Source organism: Phyllostomus discolor, chromosome 7 (genome assembly GCF_004126475.2).
Source record: "Phyllostomus discolor isolate MPI-MPIP mPhyDis1 chromosome 7, mPhyDis1.pri.v3, whole genome shotgun sequence".
NCBI lineage: Eukaryota > Metazoa > Chordata > Mammalia > Chiroptera > Phyllostomidae > Phyllostomus > Phyllostomus discolor.
The window spans coordinates 135,353,911-135,376,281 of record NC_040909.2 but is presented as its reverse complement, the minus strand read 5'-3'; the positions used below and the strand labels follow the sequence as shown (position 1 = coordinate 135,376,281).

The window sequence follows — 22,371 nt, the reverse complement described above, 5'->3', positions numbered from 1 at the left end:
AATTTCTTAAGGAAAGCAAGAGCTTAGATGAGACCATGGTATTGACAACAAAGGAAATAACTAAACAGAAAGCAACTCCTTTAATCTTCATGCAAACGAGCCATCAGATTACCCATGTGACAGCAGGTGTGACCCGTTCCCCTCGGTCACACATGCCCACACTTTCATGTGGCTGAAATGCCCGGCCCAACCCAGCAGACAACTGGCGAACTCTTACTCATTCCTCAAGGCCCAATGTGGGAATCCCATCTCTGCAGTTTTCCTCGTCCCACGTGGGCTGACTCACTGTCAGGGCACCTCAGGGCTCCCAGGGCGCTTTCCGCACTCACCCGTCCAGCACCTTTCCCTGAGAGCCCCCTACCTGCCAGTCCCTGCTGCGGGTGCTGGGACACAGCAGGGAGCAGACGGCACGCTGCTTACACGCAGTCCGTGTTCCAGCAGGAGACACCGAGTCCGGTGACAGACGGACTCCGTGCCACAGGGTGAAGGAGCCAGCACAGCACCTGACACATCCAAACAGCGAAATGATGATGCTAACACGACTAACAACGGCAGCCAATGCAAACTGAGTGTGACTATCCACCAGCTAATAAGTGTGTTACATATGCCAGCATATTTCATCTTCACAATGACCCTTTAGGTAGTGTCTTTCCTGTATTCAACGTTTTACCCCAACGGAGGAAATGCAGGCGGTGAGGGGTTAGGTCAGCTGCCCAGGGCACAAGGCCAGCAAGCAGGAGTGACCAGATGGAGCTGAAGCTCAGCAATCTGACCCCAGAAACCTCGGTCTTAAATCACTATCCGACACTGTCTTCCAAACACTGCACACTCGCAGTCACCTTGCACCAGAACAAATGGCAAATGTGTGCTTGTGCCCTACGCGTGTGCAGAAATGTCCCGCACTGGCCGAGAAGCAGGGTCCTTGCAGCCTGCACCAGGAGCCAGGACGAGCGGGTCCTGGCTGGACTGCGCGGCTCCAGGGTCGGGGGGTGGAAGGCAGCTCAGCTCAGCAGGAGACCGAGGTGAGAGGCAGGGACCCCGGGGTGGTAGGACCGGGTGCTGAACAGGCTGCCTTCAGAGCAAGGAGCCCTGAGAAAAGAGAGGTCGGCCCTGGCTGGTGTGGTTCAGTGTATTGAGCACCAGCCTGTGAACCAAAGGGTCACCGGTTCGATTCCCAGTCAGGACATGGGTTGCAGGCCAGGTCCCCAGTGGGGGGTGCATGAGAGGCAATTCTCTCCCTCTCTTTCTCCCTCCCTTCCCCTCTCTAAAATACATATAAAATCCTTAAAAAGGGAGAAAGAATGAAAAGAGAAGTCCAAAGTCACGTGAATTCAGAGTATGAATGAGAGTCACACATGGTACTTTTATGGTCTTCAGTTCCAAACCCTGGAGTACCGGAAATGCCCTCCTCCACAGCAACACCCCCAGGCCCCCAAACCCTGGCCCTGGGCCTGACAGCAACCGGGGCCAGCACGGGCGGCTGCAAACCACAGCGAATGCGCGAACGGCGGCCGGCAGGGTTTACGCCCCGAGATCCCTCCGCCCTGGGGCCGCTGCCGGGCGAGAACGCACCGGGAGTAACCACCGCTTTGAGAAAAAGAGGCTTCCACACAGGTCTGACCACAGCGCCACGGGTTTCACGTGGGAAAAGAGCCCATCACATAAATTCCATCAGCAACTTTCAAACGTGGCTCCAGCGCAAAGAGGGTTTAACTAGTAAATACAGCATTTCAAGAGGAAACGCATCCGTTTTGGCCTTTCCTTTTCATGAATGGGATGGGGATCCAGGCGGAGGGAGAGCGAGAGAAGGGGAGGGAGGGAAGGGGCTGGGTGCCTAGGAGAGCTACATGAGAGGAAAAGGCACGTGTCACCCCCAGGAACGGCACCCAGCGGAGCAACACCCACGCACAGCATTCCCTCCCGCGTGCTGTGCCGGGAAGGGCGCCGTGAGAAAGAGCGGAAGACGCCCTCACCGGGCACCTACCAAGTCCCAGGCACAAGTGCGACTCCTCCTGAGTGTGTCTTCCCCGGGCCGCCCCTCCCACGCACCGCCCCTCCCACGCACTGCCTGGTAACCCCATTCACAGGACGGGGCTCGCCCACTTCACAGACCAGGGCAGGGCTGCGGAGGTCAGCTAACCCGCCGGTGTCTCGCAGCTCACAGCTCACCAGGGCCCTTAGCTGTCCAAGGTCGGGCCACGTGTCCAAACACGAAACCAGAAGCTCAAGCAGCACGGCTTTCCCAGGCCCCGGACCAAACCCCACCCGTCCCCACACACGCAGGAAAAAAAAAAAAAAAACAGGAAGAGGAAATAGATGGAGAACAAACGAGAGAACAAAGACGTGTGTGGGACCCAAGAAAGGTGCAGACGGCTGGGCGTGGTCTCTGGGGATGAACTTCCAGGGACCGTCATGGGGTCACCAGGTGCCCGTCTGCCTCCCCCCCCACCTCTGCTACGGGGCAGCAGTGGAACCATCCCCTGAGACCCAGGGTGGCCCCGTGGAACGCCCTGCGACCCCACTGCAGGCCACAGACACAGACCCAGTCACCGCACACACCGTCGCTCGCCGCTTCCCTCCCCGTCCTGTAGATGGCGTCGGCCACCGCCAGCCCATCGGCCCCACCGGCCACTCTGAACTTACGTATTAATATCACCAATGCTCCACGGCCATGTAACACTTTTTCTTTTTTTTTTAACTCTGCAAAACCATAAAGAGACCAGACGAGAGTGCTTTTCTGAGAGCTCCTCCAAGTTCGGGAAAAGGATGCATCGGGCCCTGCTGCTGCTGTTTTGATCATTACGCGAGCGTCAAAGAAAGCTCTCCGCCGGCCCCACGCACCATCGGGGAAAACCAATTACCTCTGAGAGGCACCCGCGGAGCAGAAGGGGGGCCAGAACCCGCACCTCCAGTTTTCCAGCTTGAGCGCATTATGTGCCATTACCGAGGACTCCTGAGAGGTGACAGGCGGAGAGGCCACCGGGGAAGTGCTCTCTGCTCGGCGGCTGCCCAAACAAATTGCCCTCGCAGGCAGGATCTCGGCGTGTCCCGTGTGCGCACCTGCGTTCACACACACAGACCGGCAGAGAGAACCCTTACGACGCTGGCAAACTCTGACCAAGGGTCCGACCTCCGGGGGCCGACCTGGAGCTGGGGACCGACCTGGAGCCCGGGACTGACCTGGAGCTGTCCGCCGAAGGGCCACCGCAGAGGCGAGTCCCCGAGGCCCCCGCAGCAGCCCTCGTGGAGTGCACATGTCCTGAATGCCCCCTCCGCCCCCGCCCCAGCTCAGGGCACTCAGGGTCCCTACCTTCGGGAGCTCACCCTGCAAAGGAAGGGGAGACTCACGTAAGGAGACTGCAACCCAGGGTGGCAGAGTCCTCCACGGCAGAGGTGGGCCTCGTGCTGGGAGAGGGCAGGGAAGGGCAGAGGGGGTCCCCAGGCCAGGGTTCACAGGGGGCAGCAGACTGGTTTCCTCCAGGTGATGATAAATGAGCTGAGCACATAAGAGGGAGAAAGGTGTACGTGTGTGTGTTTATATTGAAAAACAGCCCCGGCTGGTGTGGCTCAGCGGATTGAGCACAGGCCTGCGAACTGAAGGGTCCTGGTTCATTTCCCCGTCAGGGCACAGGCCTGGGTTGAAGGCCAGCTCCCCAGTAGGGGGCGCAAGAGAAGCAAACACACATTGATATTTCTCTCCCTCTCTTTCTCACACCCTTTCTCTCTCTCTAAAAATAAATAAATGAAATCTTTTTTAAAAAATTGAAAAACAACAGAACAGAGGAAAACACAGCACTGAAAGAGCATGTGGCCCCCACGGATCGGACGGCAGGCCCCCGGGCACCGCAGAAGGAGGGGCAGAGCCGTGACGAGACAGGTAAGCGAGGCAGTGAGGAATCACCATCCTGAGCAATGCAGCCCTTACCCTGAGGACACAACGCACCCGAGAAAAACTGCAAGCAAAGCAATGACTGGATTGGATTTCCCTCTTCAGAAAGATGTGCCCTTTGCGCTGCTTCCCCTTAAAACACAAACCCTGGCTGAGAACACTAGCTAGGGGTCAGGGAGCAAATTCCGGCTGACGGGCGGAAATGGACAGCAAGTAAGGACCCCGGTGGGACAAACCAGGACCGTTCCTTCCCAACTCGGGAAGCGCCCACTGGTGACGAATCAGCTACGGACATGATGACGTACGTGAGAGGGAGGGCTACACAGCGTGCAAACCAGTGTGCCCAGCTCCCCGCTGACCTCAGGAAACGGTGCCAGCCTAGCAAACGAAAAACCAAAACACCACATTTTATATGGCGAAGGAAACCACCCAAACCATTCACCGTAAGGACCTCCAACGTGTTGTTCCATAAGGAGTAAGTGCCCGTGTTTTATTTATACGGGTTCCTTTTTCCACGACCAGCTCTCATTTATCAAGTACATACGGCATGGCGTCTGTGTACCAGGCACGGGGGCAGGTGCCACTCACGCCGCTCTACGAAACAGACGTGGGCCGGCCCCGTGACCGCGCAGGCGGGGGAAGGGCACACGCCAGCATCACCAGAAGAGCCTCTTTGAATGGAAATGCAAAAGCGAAGGGAGAGCGGCATGTCCTGAACTTGTTCGTTCGCTGCGGTACATTTTCAGCGGACTCCTTACGACTTTCTGTACACGGGATCGTGTCATCTCCCAGTGGAGTTCACGGTTAAGTGCCTTCTCCTGTCCAGTCTGGATGCCTTTGTCTCCTTGCCTTGCCCCACTGCCCCGGCTAGAACCCCCGGGTCGACGTTGACGAGAGGGGCTGGACACAGTCGTTCTTGTCTGTCCCTGATTCTCCCAAGTGCGATGTTCCCTGTGGGTTTTCGCACAGGCTGCACGGTATCGGGTTTTGGGAGTTCCCTCCCGTCCCTAGTGGGCTGAGTATTTTTATCACGAAAGGTTGTCAGAACGTGTTGCAAGTTTTTGCTTGTATCTATTAAGATGACTGTGGCTTTTTTTTCTGCGTTCTATTGATATGGTGCATGAAATTAATTGATTTTTGCATGCCAAACCAATCTTCTTCATTCCTGGGGGTGAATCCCATGGGATCCTGGTGGATAATCCTTTGTACACATGGCTGGATACGGTTTGCTAGTATGTGCTGAGAATCTTTGTGTTTATATTCGTAACAGATACTGGTCTGTAATTTTCTTACGATGTCTCTGTCCGATTTGAGAAGCCGGGTAATAATACAGGACTCAAGGAATGAGGTGGGACCTACTCCCTCCTCTTCAATGTTTTGGAAGTTTGTCAAGAGGCAGTACTAACAATTTTTTAAAGGTTTGGTGGGATTCACCAGTGAAGCCACTGGGACCTGGGTTTTCCTCCGTGAGCAGGTTTTCACGCACCAATGCAACCCCTTCACCACTGCACTCGGGTCTCCTATCTCTGTCTGGGTCGGCTTTGGTGGCGAGTGTCCTTCTAGGAATCGGCCCGTTTCCACCCAGCCGTCTGACTTGCGGGCACACAACAGTCCGCAGTCTCCCCTCACACTCCTCCTCGTCCTCCTCAAGTCAGCAGCGGTGTCTGCCCTTCCCCTCCTGACCTGACAGTCATGTGAGCCTTCTCTCTCCTCCTGGGGTCAGTGTAGCAAAAGTTGTATCCATTTTGTTGATCTTTTCAAAGAACCAACTTTAGCTTGATTTTGTTTTTTTTTTTTTTTTCAAATTTTTTCATTAATTTGCATTCTAATCTGCATAATTTACTTCATCTTGCTTGTTTTCGATTTGTTCTTTTTTACCCAGTGTCTTATAATTTAAGGCTCGGTAACTGGTTTGAGATTTACGTTCATTTTTAACATAGGCGTTTATAGCTATAATTCTGCCTCTAAGTACTACATTAGCTGCATCCCATAAATTTTAGTGTGTCTTCATCTTCATTCTTCTCAAAATATTTTCTACTTCTCCTTATGATTTCTTCTCGTTTGGCTCATTGGTTACTTAGAAGTCTGTCAATTTTCACATATTTGTGAATTCCCCAAATTTCTTTTTTTTTTACTGAATGCTAATCTCACTGCGGCCAGAGAGTACCCTCGGCATGACTCCAACACGTTCAAGTTTACTGAGGCTGTTTCCCAGAGTAGCACGTGATCTTCCACGGACAACGTTCCCTGTGTACTTGAGGACAAGTATACCTGCTGCTGTTAGGGAAATGTGCCCAGTAGATGCCCTGGCTGGTGTGGCTCAGGGGACTGAGTGCCAGCCTGTGAGCCGAAAGGCTGCCAGCTTGATTCCCGGCCTGGGCACAGGCCTGGGTCGCAGGCCAGATACCCTATTGGGGGCATGCAAGAAGTAACCCATTGATGTATCTCTCCCACATGGATTTTCTCTCCCCCTCTCTCGCTCCCTTCCCTTCTCTCTGAAAATAAATAAAGTCTTGTTTAAAAATGGGTTCTACAGATGTCTGCTACGTGTCTCCGGCTCATCCTGTGGTTCAGGTCTTCTAGTCCCTTCCTGAGCTCCTCCCTAGTTGCTGCATCCTTCCTTTAAAAGGGTCCTGTCCTCCCCAGCTATCACTGGCAAGCAGCCCATCATTATTTAAGGACACTGCATTCATTTTCTGTAGCCACTGGAACTACTCACCGCAATCTTAATGGCCTCAATAAAACGACGACAGGACTGTGTAACTCGGTCATCCTGGAGGTCAGAAGTCTAAAACAGGCACTGAAGGCAACATTTCTTATGGAGGCTCTGGGGAGCACCCCTTTCCCAGCGTCTCCTATGGGGTGCTCCTCCCCAGCCCCCAAATGGAAGGAGGTGGGAAAAGTAATCCGTTGCAGCTCACGGGTCAAAGGTCTGTGGCCACGGCTCTTTCATAATCAGAAGGTGCCCCTGCCTGGAATGCTGTCTCCGTACCCACCCATATCCCCAGGACCCCCTGAGGTGTGGGGAGGCCCCTGCCAGGCAGCAAGATTCATGTCCAGGATAGTGTCTGGACCGACCATGGCCTGCCAGTGGCGCGGCGCTAACCAGAAGCGTTCTCAAAGAAAGCAGCAATTGCAGCTTCTGCTTGACGGTGAGGACCGAAACCACAAAGCGCATCACTTAAATGTAAAGCCCACTGGGAGAGCACGAACCCACTCAAAGTCAATTTGGACAACGTGTGGTCGCCGATGAAGAAGAGCCACCATCAGGAGCAATCAGCTCTGCAGACTGCCCGGCGGTGACCAACGCTCCGCCACCTTCCCGCACGCTTCCCCCACAAGGGCTCGCCTCCAAGTGCCGGCAGCTCAGGCTCCCAGAGTCCCCGGAGACCCCAGGTTGCTTCATCATCGCGGGCAGAGGCCAATTTGAAGATTTCCACTGAAGAGAAACGCATCCTTTTTTAAAAAAGCTTTTAAAGTAAATATCTGAAGTGTAATTCACAGCAGAGGAAACCCAGACCCTCAAGGAAGTCCGTGGCCTGAGTTAAGAAAAGGACACAGCCGGGGTCCCTTTGCTCTCTCCAGGCCCCCTGGGCTGGTGTGGCTGCGAGGGCTCCTTCCCCTCCCAGTTCTGCCCACTCTCCCCGGGGCCATCTCGTCCTTGACCATGGCTTCCCGCACAAGGCAACGCATTTTCAGCGAGAGTAGATGTCTACTAATGAATGCCACATGCACCTCTGAACTGCACAATTCAGAGACTCCTCTCCCTGCCGCGTTCGGCACCCCAAAGATCTTCCTGAAACACACAGCTGGCCGGGCCACGCAGCCGCCCTGAGCCCCCCCAGCAGTGCCCCAGCACCTCAACGTCCATCCACACGCCTCGGCCGCCTGCAGGCCCTGCCGGTCCAGCCCCGGCCTCCCCCTCGAGCCCTGCTCTCACCTTACGTTCAGACAGACGGACAGAGGTGCTTTCACTTATTCATTCAACAAGCGCCCAGTGCTGACCGTGTGCCGGGCACCGTTCTGGGCACAGGACAGCCATCGGGGAGTGAAGGCCCCGGTCTCAGCAGCCTGGAATCTGGTCACATTCAGGCTCCTGCCTCTTCCCGGGAGTCTGGGGCGTAGGGAGTCTCGAGTCTGTCTTAACACACTGCAAGCGAGGGGTGCAGACTGTTGCTGCCTGGGTGTGCCCAGGTCCCCACGTTCTTCACCAGCGGGGGGCCTTCCCGTGGGTCTGCGCCCCAAACTCCTGGGTCCGGGTTGCCTGGGTAAAGGGCTCCCGCTGGCCACACCAGGCACCAGCTCAGCGTCGACTCACGCAGCGATCGTGGGAGGGTCACAAGCAGCTGCATTAAAGACACGTCCCCGAACTCGCATGGACAGAGGGACGGAGGCAGGAAAGAAAAAACGAAAATGTTCCCTCGGGGCAGAATGTCGACCCACAAGTGTCCACGGAATGGCTGCCTCAGAAAATCTCTATTTTACGGCCGTGACAGTAATAATTAACTCCGGCAAGAATCATTAACGGGAGCTAAAACCGGCGCGGGAGAGCGGAGTGAGGAGCGGAGCGTGTACACGGTCTCACGGTATCTCCCCACAGACGCACTAGCGATGAGTCAGTTCATAGTGGAGACAGGCGTCCCCGCTAGCGAAGTGATCAAACTTCGCATGGCCACCAACAGGCCACTGTGCGGACACGGAAACCGAGGCTGAGAAGGGTCCCTGCACCCAAGGGGCCGAGCTGAGATGGGAACTCAAGTCTGGCTAACTTACAACTGTGTCCTTAGGCCCCCCTGTTCAGGAAGCAGTCAATCGTACCTCAGCATCAATTTTAGGTCACTGGGGTGTGCACATAGTAGGTACACAAAAGGTGAGAGGGGTTTTTCCTGAGCATTTTTCTTACATTCGCTGAGGACACCCACACTGTAAACAAGGGGTGGAGGCGGCCCGGGGAGGTCGGGGGAAGCCAGTCCTGAAAAGTGTTACCAGCAGCGACTCCCTGTGCTGACGTAGGAAATTCAGACCTAAAGATAACATGTGAGGAAGAGAAATGTAAACGTGCAACAAAACCTCCGGTTACGCACGAGTGTATTCTGTATGTTAACAATGTACAGCAGCAGTAAGCAAATGTAAATCATGTAGACATTAAAAATGCAGAGTACCACGAGACAAGCATAAATCACTGTCACCGCAGCCTAGCGACAGCCCAGGAGGCAGGCTCCCTGACCCAAGGCACCGCGCAGCTGGGCAGTGTAGGTGCTCCCAAGGCACTGACTGAGTAAAACAAAAGAAACCTTGGCAAAAGTTCTGGAGTGCTGTGGGCTCTGAAACTACAAACAGAACCGTGGCTTTGTCCGAAACTTCTCCCAGGTTTCGTGCCTGGGGCCAACCACATCCCTGAGCCCACGCGAGTCAGGAAACAGCCGGAGGAGGCAGGCATTTCCACGCCAGCTGCTGGCATTTGCGTCGGCCTCCTTGCACAAAGCAGGGCATCTGACTTACACACTCCCATGCAAGTAACTGTCGGGAGGCACTGTGATCTTCCCCAAGGAGATACACAGAGCACAACAGCAGCACACGGGAGGCGCGCTATCCTGACACTCCCCGTGGGAAACGTTTTTCAGTCCAGTGCCCCCGAGTATTTCCTCCTCAGGGCACCGCGGACTGAGGCGTGGCTGCACGGTGACCCCTCCCTCCAACCTCCAGCTGCCCGCCCCTCTGCAGGAGGAGAACAGCAAGACACCTTCGCAGGCTCGAAGGAAGGAAGACAAGTCCTGATTTTCTGCAAATGCTCCTTACACAGCAGGCCTCTTACTATATCACAAGTAGGAAAGATTAATATTAAAACATGAACATCAAAAGCCAAGCAAACTTGCGGATTGATGGAGCAGCGACCAGGGCCGACCAAGAGGGCACCTGGCTATGCGGAGCGCCATCTAGTGGACAAAGAGCGGCATGCAAGTGGCGTAAACAAACACATGAAGAAGGAAAAATGACGCAGATGAAAACTGCCCCCGATCTTCTCCATTCTAATTTCTCCATGGGAGCCTGAACCAGCAGTGACCCCAAACGTACAATTTATAGTAACAAGAGAGATAAAAAAGGGTGCTCCTGCATGCTCGTGCTCTTTATCACGCCAAGGAAGAGCAACCACAACACGCCAGAACACCTTTCCAAGTCCTGGAAAGAGCAAGGGGCTGATTGGCGAGAAACTATGGAAATGTGCAGCTCACCGATGCAGAGGATGCAGAAGATGCAGAGGATGCAAAGGAAGACACCTGAGCTTGCAGAGAGACGCTGCTGAGTGTCCAGGAGTGTATGAGATATACAGCCAGGAACCTGGTACGGAAGCTCCGCTTGCTAATTTGAGCACCAGGGGCTGTGCACCGGGATGGCCTCATAGAACCCCACCGGAGCTGCCGCTGACCCTGTGCAGGCTACTAACGAGAGAAGCTTCCCAAAGAACGGGCTTCTCCGTCCACAGTTCCAGGACTGGAAAACCACAGCCATCCTACTAACACACAATTACCTTAAGGGATGAAACCAGATGCTTTACATATTAAATTAGTATTGCAGACATTATGTCTGCAAAGGGACTCAGGCCGCTCCGTGAATCGTGCTGTTAACTGTTCCTTAAGCACCCGTCGGGTGTGAAACTCTGTACGCGTCGGGAACAACCCTACAAGGGAGGCCTGAGGTCCCAGGGTACAGACAGGGAAACTGAGGTGCCCACAAACGAACCTGCCCAGGGTTGCCGACTGGGGGGGGCTGTCGTCGCCCGAACTCGCACAGCCCCTCCGGCACCAGCTCTCCCCTGGTTGAGGAGGCTGCTTCCCACGAAAATGCCAACTGCCGGACCTCTCATGCTGCGGCTGGTCACCAAGTCCCCATCCCACTTTGGCACGCCACCGTCTGCGCCCCCCTGTGTGGCATCAGTCTGCCCTGTTCACAGGTCACCCAGCCGAGACCATGACAGAGAGTTCAGGCGTGAGAATCCAGCTGCAGCCATCGCTCCGCCTCCACCCACGCCTCCCGGGTGAGCCCTGGAGGTGGGCCGAGGCAAATCTGAACCCTGGGTCACAGCTTAGCAGCTGCCAGACCTCGGATAAATTATTTGACCTCCCTGCCCTCCGTTTTCTCATCTGCAAGATAAGGTGAAGGGATTTACTCTTTTAAAACTGCCCAGGAATTGAATGGAATGATGTACACAAAGCATCTAACCCAGAAGAAGCTCCTGACGAACGAACGTCCAACTGGCTAATGCCAGTGACTGCAAGGTCAGCACATTCCAACAGCCCCCTCGGGAAGCCAGCAGCACCGTCTGTGGCAACGTGTTCCTGTAAGTTCTTGACACACGTTTTTTTTTCTGAGCCTATTTTTAGAAGACGGAGACTTTCTAAGCATGCCACAAATAGGCTCTAAATCCCTGATACCATCGTACTCCCCATCGTTTCTGTGACAAGCAGAGCATCGAGATGCCAGGAGCCCCGAGCCCCAAGAGGTTCCTTAAAGAGAGACAGACCGTTATCGCTCACTGACTGTCTGTACAGCAGGCATTCCCACTTCCTCCTTGACCACGGACGTACACGTAACTAAAACCCCCTCCTCCCTCGGATGCTTCCTGGAGGCTGACATGTACTGCCGGAGAGCACGGGAAACAGCAAGCCTGCCTTCCGGTAAAACACGTTTTCAGGAACCTCTTTTAAGCATTCATCCTCCCCAGTGGAAATTCCTGACTGGCTTCCACTATAGTGAAACTTATACTTAAAAAACAGACAGCAATGTCAAGGTCTGTCCTTTTGTCTTTTCTTAGCCTACCTGACTGAAACACGGCAGACGCGGGTTAAAACTGCAGCCTGATTAAGCTGTGCACCTTGACTAGGCGGGTCCCTTGAAGTTGCTGAGCCTCGGAGGCGGCGCTGGAAAAAACAGGGATGAAATCCCCTCACCTTGCAGGTCACGTGGGGACGGGAGATAAGGCGCAGGAAGCACCTGACCCAGAAGGGGCCCTGGATTTGGCAGCTTCTGTTATAATCATTGTCCCTGATGATGCTCAGGAACGCTCAGCTTCTGCTCCCCTGGTAAAAAAATGTAAACCCTGCCAGCGTCCCTCGGGAGAAAGGCAGCAACAGGCCCAAGGGCCCCGTGACACCCAAGCTGTGCCGGCATCAGATCCGCTCTCTCAGCTGCTCCCGTGTCCGGTGGGGTCTGCATGGCACCCCAGACGGAGCTGCTCCTGCAGGTAAGAAGGCTCATTTGGCCCGTCACAAGGGCCTCCCAATTTCTGGTTTGGGTCTGTGGTGGTGAGAAATGCCATTATAGGGCTTTGAGGAAGGAGAGCTAATTGCATTACAGTGCACCAGCTAAACCAGTGCCCGGAGAGAGACTTAAAGTAAACAATCACCGGATTCAAAGCAGCCCCGCCCACCTCCGCTCACTGCCTCCCAGGAAGGAGCCCTAACTTCCAGGCCGCCTTTCTCAGGTGTGGGCGGTTCCCAGCCTGGAAAGCGCTGCATCCACACAAGACCTGCTTTCCTGTGTGTTCTCGAAGGATCAGAGACGCCCATCCCCCCTCCGCCCAGCTCAGGTGCTCCAACTTCCCACTGAGTAACGCTCTTTCAGGACTGCTGACGCCAACTATGCTAATTCTCCTTCGTTTAAGATCATTGAAACCCGGTGCGGAAAAGTGGGCGTGGACAACTGCCTGAAGGGGGCGGGGCCTGGAGCAAGACTGATGGGAGGAGCCCACGCCCTCCCAGGGAAGCCCAGAGACCCCAGGAGCAGAGTGAGGAGCACGACCACTAGGGGGACCAGAAAACGGGCAACGCAACCCATCCGGGGACCTGAGGGCGGGAATTTGCACGGCCGAGTATGAAAACGGTGCTGTATGACTTATCTTCGATTCCGGCACAGGCAACAGTGCAAAGAGCACGCAGCTCGTGGGAGGCCCGGGTTTTCCTCTCTGTCTGTCGTGAACGAACTGCCCCATCGCAGTGTGCCCTTGAGCCTCCAAGGTCAGCGTGGTGCAAGGGAAGAGCAATGTGCTGGAGGACAAAGCTGGACCCTTCTTCACCCAGACCGCGGATGCCTCGTGCATCCTTTTCTAAGAACCGCACCTCAGGGAAGTCACTTTCGCTTTTGGCATCTCCGCGTCCACAACTGGACGCGTCCATAACCTCGACACATCCAGGCAGTTACCGCAGGAACGCGCACACTCCGAAACCTGGCTCGGAAATGTCCCTCGGCTGACCCGGTGAGATCCAAGCCCTCCCGTCGCTACATGGGACAAGAAGATAGCTGAGTGACTAGTAAGACATTCCTCGGGACAGTCCAGGGCGCCTACGAACTTAAAACCCGCTCCGGAGCTAAGGCCCCCGGGCGGGCGCACGAGTGTCTGCAGACCCGCACAGCATCTCTCCCTCCGCCGCCTCCGGGACCCAGCGGGGCGGGGTCCCACGACACTCGGTACCGAAGTCCAGGCACTGAGGCACGGCCACTCACCACCCCCGGGTCACTGCGAACTGGGACACCCTAAGGAAAATTCAGAAATGGCTTCTGTACACATGGGGAGTCGTCCCACCGCCCCCCACACCACGAAACACCGAAAAACCACGTCCTCCTCCTCCTCCGCGGGCTGACCGCGCCCCACCCGCATGGACGGCACTCTGCCGCTTCCATCCTCGGTTCGGCTCCACGCACCTCACAGCAGCCGGGCAAATCACACGTGTCTCCTAAAGAAAGGGGTTCGCAAAAATTAAACTTGAACCCCCAGGGCTTTGCAACACAGAGATGCACACAGGGCAGAGGGATGCTCCCCCTTATACAACACTGCCCCTCACATGTATCCCGAGTGAGGCCGAGTCCTAATATTAGAGAAATCGATGCCATCGGAACATTTACTGTAAAACACTGACAAAGAGAACTCTGTCGATCTGGACATGGGAGGCCGCCCCATCCCGGCTCCTTTGTGCACGTCCCCTTGTCACGGCCCGCTAAAGCGAACTTGGCCATGGCCCAGCCACCAATCCATACATGATACCCGGTAATTAAAAATACAGGGTTATGTAATCTTATTTAATGGTTACTTGGCTTGTTATTGAAAACCATCCAAAGCCATACCAAGAGCTGGATTAAATTGTAATGCGTAAGACATTTCTGAGGAAGGTTTTTAGTTGGAGTCAGCACATCCCCTACCAGCAAATATAATATAAAATACGGAGCAGGGCTTTCATCTCCAATTAACCTCCTTGGCTAGAAGCTGCAATGTCGATTCAAGGCAGAGGCACCTGTGGGGGGGGGGTGCGGAGAGAAGAGAGAAGCCTATTTTCTTTGATTTGATTTCACATCGAGTAAGCATTACCCATTACTTCTGGTTTTAAAAAAAAAGTATTCACTATTTGGGGGGTGGAGGGACGGAGAGCCAGTTATCCTGAGAAAATCAAAATGAAAGTCCGTCCCCAAGGCCCGTCAGAAAACACAAGCGTGGAAAAAGTGTAGAAGCCAACCTCTTGTTCTCAGGGGCCCGCATCTCCGAGTCCTCCCAGCTGCTCAAGTGTTTACTTAAAGATTGTTAGGAAAGAAGTAATTCCGCTAGAAAAGTTGATCGATGTCAACACAGCCTTAATTTTTCAAAAGTGACAACACCTCATTTATAAGCTGCTCCGCTGTCCCACAGTGCTGACTGCTGGCCGCGGCAGGGCTGGATTCCACGGTGCCTCTCCCCTGAGCCCCGGGACCTGCAGGACCAGTCTGCCTCGAGCGCCTGCTCCTTCCGAGGACAGCCACCCGACCAGTACAGACAGGAGGACTTTTTGGAAAATCCAGAAAGGTCAACTGGAAGCAAGCGTGTTCCTTATATCAGCGTCTGCAGGAGTTTAAATGAGCAGGTGCAAGGACTCGGTTCCATCTTTCGGGGGAGACAGAGGTGGTGAAATGATGACCGTAGAGAGAGAAGGTCTGGGCTCCTCGTACAGCCACCTCAGCTGCCTGCAAACGCGTGCAGCAGAGCCCTCCGCTCCCTCCCCTGGAAAACTGGAGATACCGATGTCAGCCCTTCCCCTGCCCCCCGCGGGGCGGGTGTGGGAACTGAACCAGACAGCAGGGGCCTCAAACCGCCTCGGAAACTTGCAAGTACCACGCAAACCTGAGGGGGCATTAGCCTTCAGAGGTGCTGGCCGGGAAATGTGTCTATGAATGCCACTCGGCACCCAGGTGAAAGATTTGCATTGCCGACCGACCCCTCATCACGGTACACGCCAGTGCCGGAATACCGATTCCAGGACCGAGATCCAGAATGACCTCTGAAAGAAACAGTTCCCTTTAGAGGAAAGCAGTCAAAAATACAGCTACAAAAGAATACAAAGGCTCCCCTGTAGCCAATAACAAGATGATGATCAGATTCGAAATCAAAGCTTGCTGATAACCATTCCAGTTCAGACTTAAGCCATCTTTAGAAAGGCACTTGTAATTCTGCAGTCACATAACAGCATAATTAATATTTTAAATGACAGGGCTTTGCATTCTGGATATCAGCCTATGATTTAAGGGAAAAACCTTTTAGTCTGAAGTAATCTAAATTAACGGTAATAAGGGCATATGAGTAGCTCTTTGCTTGCTTCACGTAACCGTTCAGTGTGAGACTGTAGTTCTGACAAGAATTACATTTTTTAATGGAAAATTAAGGTGATCAGGTTTAACATGCCTTTAAAAACCACACTAAATGTCAACATTGTCCGGTGCCTTGTTTCAAGGAACCGGAAGCCGTGAGCCCCAGTAAAAACAAAGAAACCCAAAGAACTTTGAAGGCGCTGGCAACACAGTCCTATGGCAGCAGGGCACAGAAAAATAATCCTGACTTCTAAAACAACTCATTGAACTCTCAGCAAAACTGTCTCCTCAACTGAGTACAACGTCCCTTCGCTCCAGCCTCTGTCGCCGGAAAACCTCACTTGATCCCACGGTCCAGAACACTTCTAACGCCACTGACCTCCCACGCCGTGCAAAGAAATTTCTTTCACAGAAATGACAGCCCGGCAGGCAACACACGGCACGGAGACCACAAAGAGCCAGGCGTGCCGACCGAACTGGGGAGCTGCTGCGAAGAGCACGGGCTTCGAACGTGGACTCTTGCCCCTCGTTTAAGAAGGCATGCCCACTGCTTTCTCACAAGCCCACTCGATTAAAGAATTCAAAATAAGCCCACGAGCACAGGGACAGGGGAGGGCTCTGTAAACCGACTCCTGCTCCCCAGTTCAAATGTGCTTCTGTTCTGGGAGACAGGCGGTCCCTCCCCGCCGCCACCAGCAGTCAGCTCACACTCCACGCGGAAGAGCAGCCGGCTGCAGGGGGCAAACGCCGGAGGTCACTGTCTCAAAACGCAGATGCCTACAAACAAACTGGATACGTCCGCTCATCTCTCACTTCCCACAGGGAGAGAGCCAGGGCCAGCGCTGGGACCGGCCCCAGCCAACCGGGTTCACCTCCCGAACTACAGACTGTCACTGCAGAGGGAGCCATGCCAAAGGTGACAGATCGGACCGGACCAGGCGCCTGTCCCCCCCTCCCCAAACCCCTCTCATCTGAAACGCCTACTCCAGACACACGAGGAGCGCAGAACTGCTCCAGGGAAGGAAGACTTCATTTACCTTCCATCCCAGAAGAGACCTCCGGCTGCTGGCGGAACGAGCCAGGGACTGCTGTCCTGGGTGGGCTCGCCTCTGTGGAGCCCCTGCACCTGGGTCCTGTACTTCCCGGGGCGGCTCGCACCCTGAGTGAGCCAGAGCGGTGCTAAGATGGCACCGGCAGCTAAGACTCCTTGGCCAGTGTTCCGAGCCAGCTACCGAGGAGGGTCCCCTACCCAGCTCTTCCCAAAATGAGGACAGGAGAGCGGAGAGAGGGGCTCTTGTGCCGGCCCCTGGCCCCCTCCTGCCCCCTCCAGGAGCCAGCCTCAAGCTGGGCTTGTCATGCATGACTCGCTCACCCCCAAGGAGGGCAGACGACCCGCACCCCCCACCCCCGCCGCCAGGGCTGCCACAGCCTAGACCCGGGAGGAACGAAAGGATGGGAGAGGAAACGGGGCTCTGCCGCTAGGACCAGTGGGTCCGTCTCTGAAATGCTCGGGCTCTGCCCCCAAACCTCCTCCGCGGTCGTCAAACTTCGCCAACAATCGGAGCACCTGTTCCCTTCACCTCCTCTGCATCTGGTCCCCTCAAACCCTTCCATTTCCCTCCAGCTGGTTCTCCAGGTCCTCGCCCAAGCCAAACAACACGAGTTCCCCGAGCCCCTTCCCTCCCGTCTTCCAAAGACATAATTCAGCCACCGCCCCAGCAGGGCCCCCAGATGTTCTCTGTCCCCCACCCAGAAGTTTCCCTCGGGTATCCTCCGGGTCCCCAAGAATCGCCTTCAAGTCTCATCCGAACGCCCAGCCTTCTCCTTCCTTCCTTCCTAAGTCTCCCAAATTCGTTATCTCGGGCTTTCCCCAGGTGTCCCATATTCTCCCAAATCCCCACCCAAATGCCCCCAGACTGCTACCTGGGCACCCCCAGTCATTGAGAGGTCTGTTTCCAGCCAACCCCTCCAGCCCCCCTACTCGGTCCCGACCCTCCCTTGTCCCCAAGTCTCCCCGGGACGCCACTCCTCTGCCCCCAAGGGCCGCGGGCGACATCAAAGGGCCGGCGGCGCGCGCCCTCACCTTGGTTCACCAGCCGCAGAGCGTGGGTGAAGGAGGGGTCCAGGGAGTCCTTCTCCGCCATGAGCTCAGGCAGGTACTTCTCCTCCATGCTCGCCGGCCGCCCGGGCCCGGGACGCGGACTCGAGGCGGGCGGGCAGCAACGGCCCCGCAAACCCCGACCGCGCCGCGGAACCCGGGCCGGACGCCGCGGCCGAGCCAAGCCGGGGAGTCGGCCAGGCGGCGGCGGCACGGGGCGGGTACCGGTCGCGCAGCCCCGGTCCCCGGGGGTGTCCGCCCGCCTAGTGCCCCGCGCTGACGGCCGCTCCTCCTGCACGCGGCTCCGCGCTCCCGCACCAGGCACAGGTGGAGCGGGCGCGGGCCGGCGAGATCAGCCGGCCCTCGGGCGGGTGGCGCGCTCTGCGAGCTCCAGGCAGTCTGGGGCGAGCCCCGCCAGCCGCCACCGCCAGCGCCCCGCTCAGCCGCGACCCGCACGCCGCGCGCCGCCCGCGCTCTCTGAGCCGCCGCGCAGAGTGAGCGCCCGGTCCCGCCCCCCGCCGGCCCCGCCCCGCCCCACCGGCCCCGCACGCCGCGCCTGCGCGCTGCGCCCCCCGCCCCGCGCCCCGGGCTCCGCGCCCCACTGCTTCGCTGCCGCCGCCGCCGGGTGGGGCCAGTTCGGCTGCGCTGCCGATCGGCAGGAAGGGGGCGTCTTGGGCGCCTTCCTCCTGCCCCGGCGCTCTCCTCCAGCCCTGGGGGCGCCCCGCGCTGCTATTACAGCATTGCCACACTCAGACACCGGCCAGCGGAGGCCCAGAGAGGGCAAGCGGCCAGTCCAAGGTCACCCAGCGAGCAATCCCGAAGGGAGCGCGCTCACCCGGACTCCCCCGTGAGGGGCGGGCTTGGAGTGAGGACAGGGAACAGGGTTTGGGGTCTCCCCAGCGCGCTCTGGGGAAAGGCCACCGGGCAAGTCTCCCTACTCCTTAAGGCTCCCAGGACTCGTCTAATTTATTTTGCTTTGCTGTCCCCTATTTGCAGAAATAACGTGGGCGCGCCGTCCTTCCTCGGCCCCGCCCTCTGAGCGCCAACCCCCAGACCCTAGGGGCCAGAGGAGGTTGATTACATAAAAGCATGTGTCCTTCAGGGCGTCTTTGTCATCCCCAGTTGCCACCGACCGGGTTGTCATTGTCTTTGTCCATAAGCCAGCAGGTGCCTGTACCCTGGGCGGGTAGAGTCCCCTGGATGCACAGGAGTGCCGATGACCTTTGTCCCGCTCCGCCCCCTCCCCAGCAGATCCTCCTTCGGGCCGGTTTTCCTATTTCTCAAGCTTGTGCAGTAACAAGGAGTCCAGCGGGCCAAGGACTTCAGCCTGTCCCGCCTCACCCTGCCAAACCCGAGGACCAACTCTTGTCCCGCCCTCCATACCACCTCCTCTGAGCGCCTTAAGAGACCACCGCGCCTCGCCTACCCCCTGCAAAGCTTGTCACTGTTCCATGTTTCCCTCAGGGCTGGCCAGCCCTCACAGGGGGCTGTGATTCTGTTTTCATCAGACCGCAGACATCTTGTGGGCTGGGCTCTGTTTTGTTTTGGGGGGTAGCTGCTTGGGGCTGAATCTTCCTCCCAGTCCCCCAGGCGGCAACGCCCTGTACTCAGGATGCGAACAGAGACCACAGAGGCTGAGAGTGCACATCAAGGAGGTCTAAGCTGTTCTGAGTCCCCGCCCCCATTGCCCAACTGTCCCCGCTCTTAACCACCCCATCCCCCCCCCACCCCTAGGCCTCCTGGCTCCCACCCGAAGGTGCCATTGCAGAGTCCCCTTAGAGCTTTCTCCATGGCTCCCTTTAGTCTAAACTGGCAGGAAGCAGTTCAACGAGCAAGTTGAACCTGTGGCCCCCAGGACCGGGTGGCCGGGATGGGGAGGGATGGCTCCGGGCTCCACCAGCTGTGTGTCTCGGGGAAGCAGCCTCCCCACGCCTCCCCTCCCTCAGCCGCAGAGCGGAGATGATCACAGAACCTTCTCATCAGAGAGCCGTGGAGACCAAACCTGTCAGCTCATAATGAGACCCCCCAGTCAGCCTCCAGCACGGAGGGCATGCTTGATGGTCTCTGTTGTTTTTCTTCCCCAGGTCTCCAGAACCCTCTCCTTCCCCTCAGCTGTAGCTCCCACCCCGTGGCACCTGCACTCCTGGGCAGTCCGCACTGCCCAGCGGACTGAGTGAAGGGCCCAGAACCAGACAGCTCTGTTCCTGACCCGGGGTGCAGACCAGCGGGGCTGCCAGGACAGCCACATGGATGGCTGGAGTCCCAGCTCCTCCCTGGCCCACACGTGACCACAGCTAACTAACCTGTCTGAGCTTCCAGGACACATCGGCAAACCCTGGGGCATGCCAGCAGGCCTGCAGGACAGTCGCAAGGACCCCTGGGAAGGCATTTTCTCCTGTAACCTTGGAATGGCATGCGCGTGCCTCTGGCTTACATTCCTCCACCATGGGCTTCGCATTCTAAGGCGGGAGTCCCGACTGCCACTTGCGAAGGGAAGAAGGGAGAAGGACAGTGTCTGGGACAAGGACGAGCCCTGGGAGGGGACCACAGGGACTGGAGGGCCACCTGCCCCCTCACCACCCAGTCTTTTACTCTCCTCTCCACTCGGACCTTCTGTCCCAGAGGCAGTCTGCACCTTGAGAAATCGTTGTTTTTTATTAAGCATTTACTAAGTACCAGGCCCAATGCCAGCTGCTCTGCATTCGGTGTTCAAGTCCCCTCCTCACCCTCCGGGGAAGACGCTATTCATCACCGTTTACCAAAGAGGAGACGGAGGCTCGGAGCAGTGTGATACTGTCCCGCAGTCCCACAGCTGTCAGCTCGGGGGCCCACGCCTAGGGACCCACAGCCCCTGGTCCCTCCTCCCCCGCCCCGCCCCAGCCCCCAGGTAGCAGTCTGTGACACTCCTGCCTGGCTCCCTCCCCCCTCCCACGTCTGAGCAGTTGGCAGAGACACCACCAGCAGCTGTGGGGGAGGGCTCTCCACCAGGACGCCAACATCAAGGGCACTGAATCTTCCGCTCGGACCCTCCTTCTCTCAGAGCATTCCAGGAGGGCAGGTGGTCGGCACCGACAGTGCCTGTGTGGGGCCCTCTGGGAGGAAGGAGGTGGACTTCTCTGTGAGATGCTCAGGAAATCGGCCCCACCCACCCACCTGGCTGAGCCAGGGCCCTGGGCCAAGGGGGCTCCTGCACAGCCTCACTGCAGACTCGGCTGGCATCACCAGGCGGCCACCCTGAGGTCCCTAACTGTAACCACCCCCCAACCCCCCCCCCCCCCCCCCCCACCCCACCCCCGGTCCCTTGGAAGATGAGAAAATCAGGTTGGGGAAAGGCTGGCGTGTTCCTGCAAGCAGCTGCAAGCAGGTGGCCCACTCCAGTCTCCTGACTTCTAGTGCTCCCTGGGCACCACCAGTACCCCCGAGCACAGACCAACCAGGGGCAGGGAGTCCTGGGGGGGCAAAGCAGACCTGAAGCCACCTCGGCCCAGGGTCACTGTGGTCGCCGACTCCCTCTGCATGGTGTGTGCCTGCCCTGGAGGTCCCGAGCTGCAGGAAGAAGCGGGCTGCCTTTGCTGGTCAGGCCCACAGCTCAGGGATTCCACGCTCAGCCCTGGGACACAGAGTGCTCCCCAAGTCAGCCCCGCCCAGGCCACCGGCCCTCTGGGGCCACAGCACCCCGGCAGCCAGTCCCTCCAGGCGCAGCAGAGTTTGGCCATGGCACTGTCAGAACCTCCACCCTTGGGCGCAACAGGACTTGAGAACACTGACCGCAGTGGGTCAGACCCAGTGTCATCCGGGGACACACACGAGTGGGGGAGGGGGCCCTGAGGCAGTGGTCACATTTGTACCAGGTTGCTGCTTCCACCACCACCTTCCTCTTCCTTTTGTTTAGAAAGTGAGTCCCATCCCCCACAAAAGAAAGGTGAGCCCCTTCCCCTTACCCCAGACTGCAGTGGCCCAGGGGGCAAAGTCCAAATGCAAGTGCTTGGGGGCCAGCAAGCTCCCTATTGGTCCCTGGTGTCCTGCAGACTGGCTGTGTGGTCTCCGGGCAGCTCCCCGAGGTCTCTGAGAATGGGGAGCAGACAACTCTTGCTCCCCACCCAGGGCCCGGGTTCAGCTGAAGCGCTGAGCCCATCCTGGGCACTAAGGGGCTGCATTTAAAGTGTCTACCACGCGGCCTCCTCCTCTCCCACTGTTTGTGCATTTTTTTTCACATTAATCCATCAGGTTCTGGGCATCCGTGGACCCCTCTGTCCCCACAATGGCCTCGGAGCCCGCTCACCCCCACAGCCCCGGTGCTGGTCAGGCGGCGGCTCCCCACAAGCACTGGGCAGCCCGCATTCAAGCCCACTTCCCCCGAAAGGCAGCCAGCGAACAGCGCTGCTTCCCAGCTCCCAGAGACAAATGCGTTTGTCGTGTAAGACAAGCACCCAAAGGTGGTCCTGCCTCACCTGGAAATCAGTCATCCCGTGTCAGGGAGACGGGCCCCAAGGGTGTTCACGCCGATCCCGGCCCCGGCCCCATGTCTGTCGGTGCAGGACATGTGCTGCCAAACTTCGAGTGTGACTGAAAAGACTTAACACAGGGAGGAGGACACAGAGCAAGTCCCCAAAGCTGGGACCTCGCTGAGGACCCACGGGTGTGTTAGCTGCTCTGTTCTGTTTTACTGCGCTCACCTCCCCAGGGCCCCTGCCTGCAGCGACCCACAGCCGGCAGGGACCACAGAGCTCAGCTAGCTCAGAAGTCACTCATTTTGAGAGGGGACATTCAAGTAACC

General features: G+C 57.1%; 1 protein-coding gene across 3 annotated transcripts in view; it reads right to left on the bottom strand.

Moving 5' to 3' along the window:
• Positions 1 to 18,044, bottom strand: part of KHDRBS3 (KH RNA binding domain containing, signal transduction associated 3) — an 83,712-nt gene extending 65,668 nt beyond the window's left edge. Inside the window, exon 1 of one of the 3 annotated variants that reach the window (XM_036031448.1) lies at positions 17,580 to 18,044. In XM_036031448.1, the coding sequence (XP_035887341.1) occupies positions 17,580 to 17,667 (88 nt within the window). In that variant the 5' untranslated portion in view covers positions 17,668 to 18,044. The remainder of the gene's footprint in view (positions 1 to 17,579) is intronic. The other 2 variants (XM_028533955.2, XM_036031447.1) reach the window with 2 other exon arrangements.
• Between the last annotated feature and the right edge of the window lie 4,327 nt (positions 18,045 to 22,371).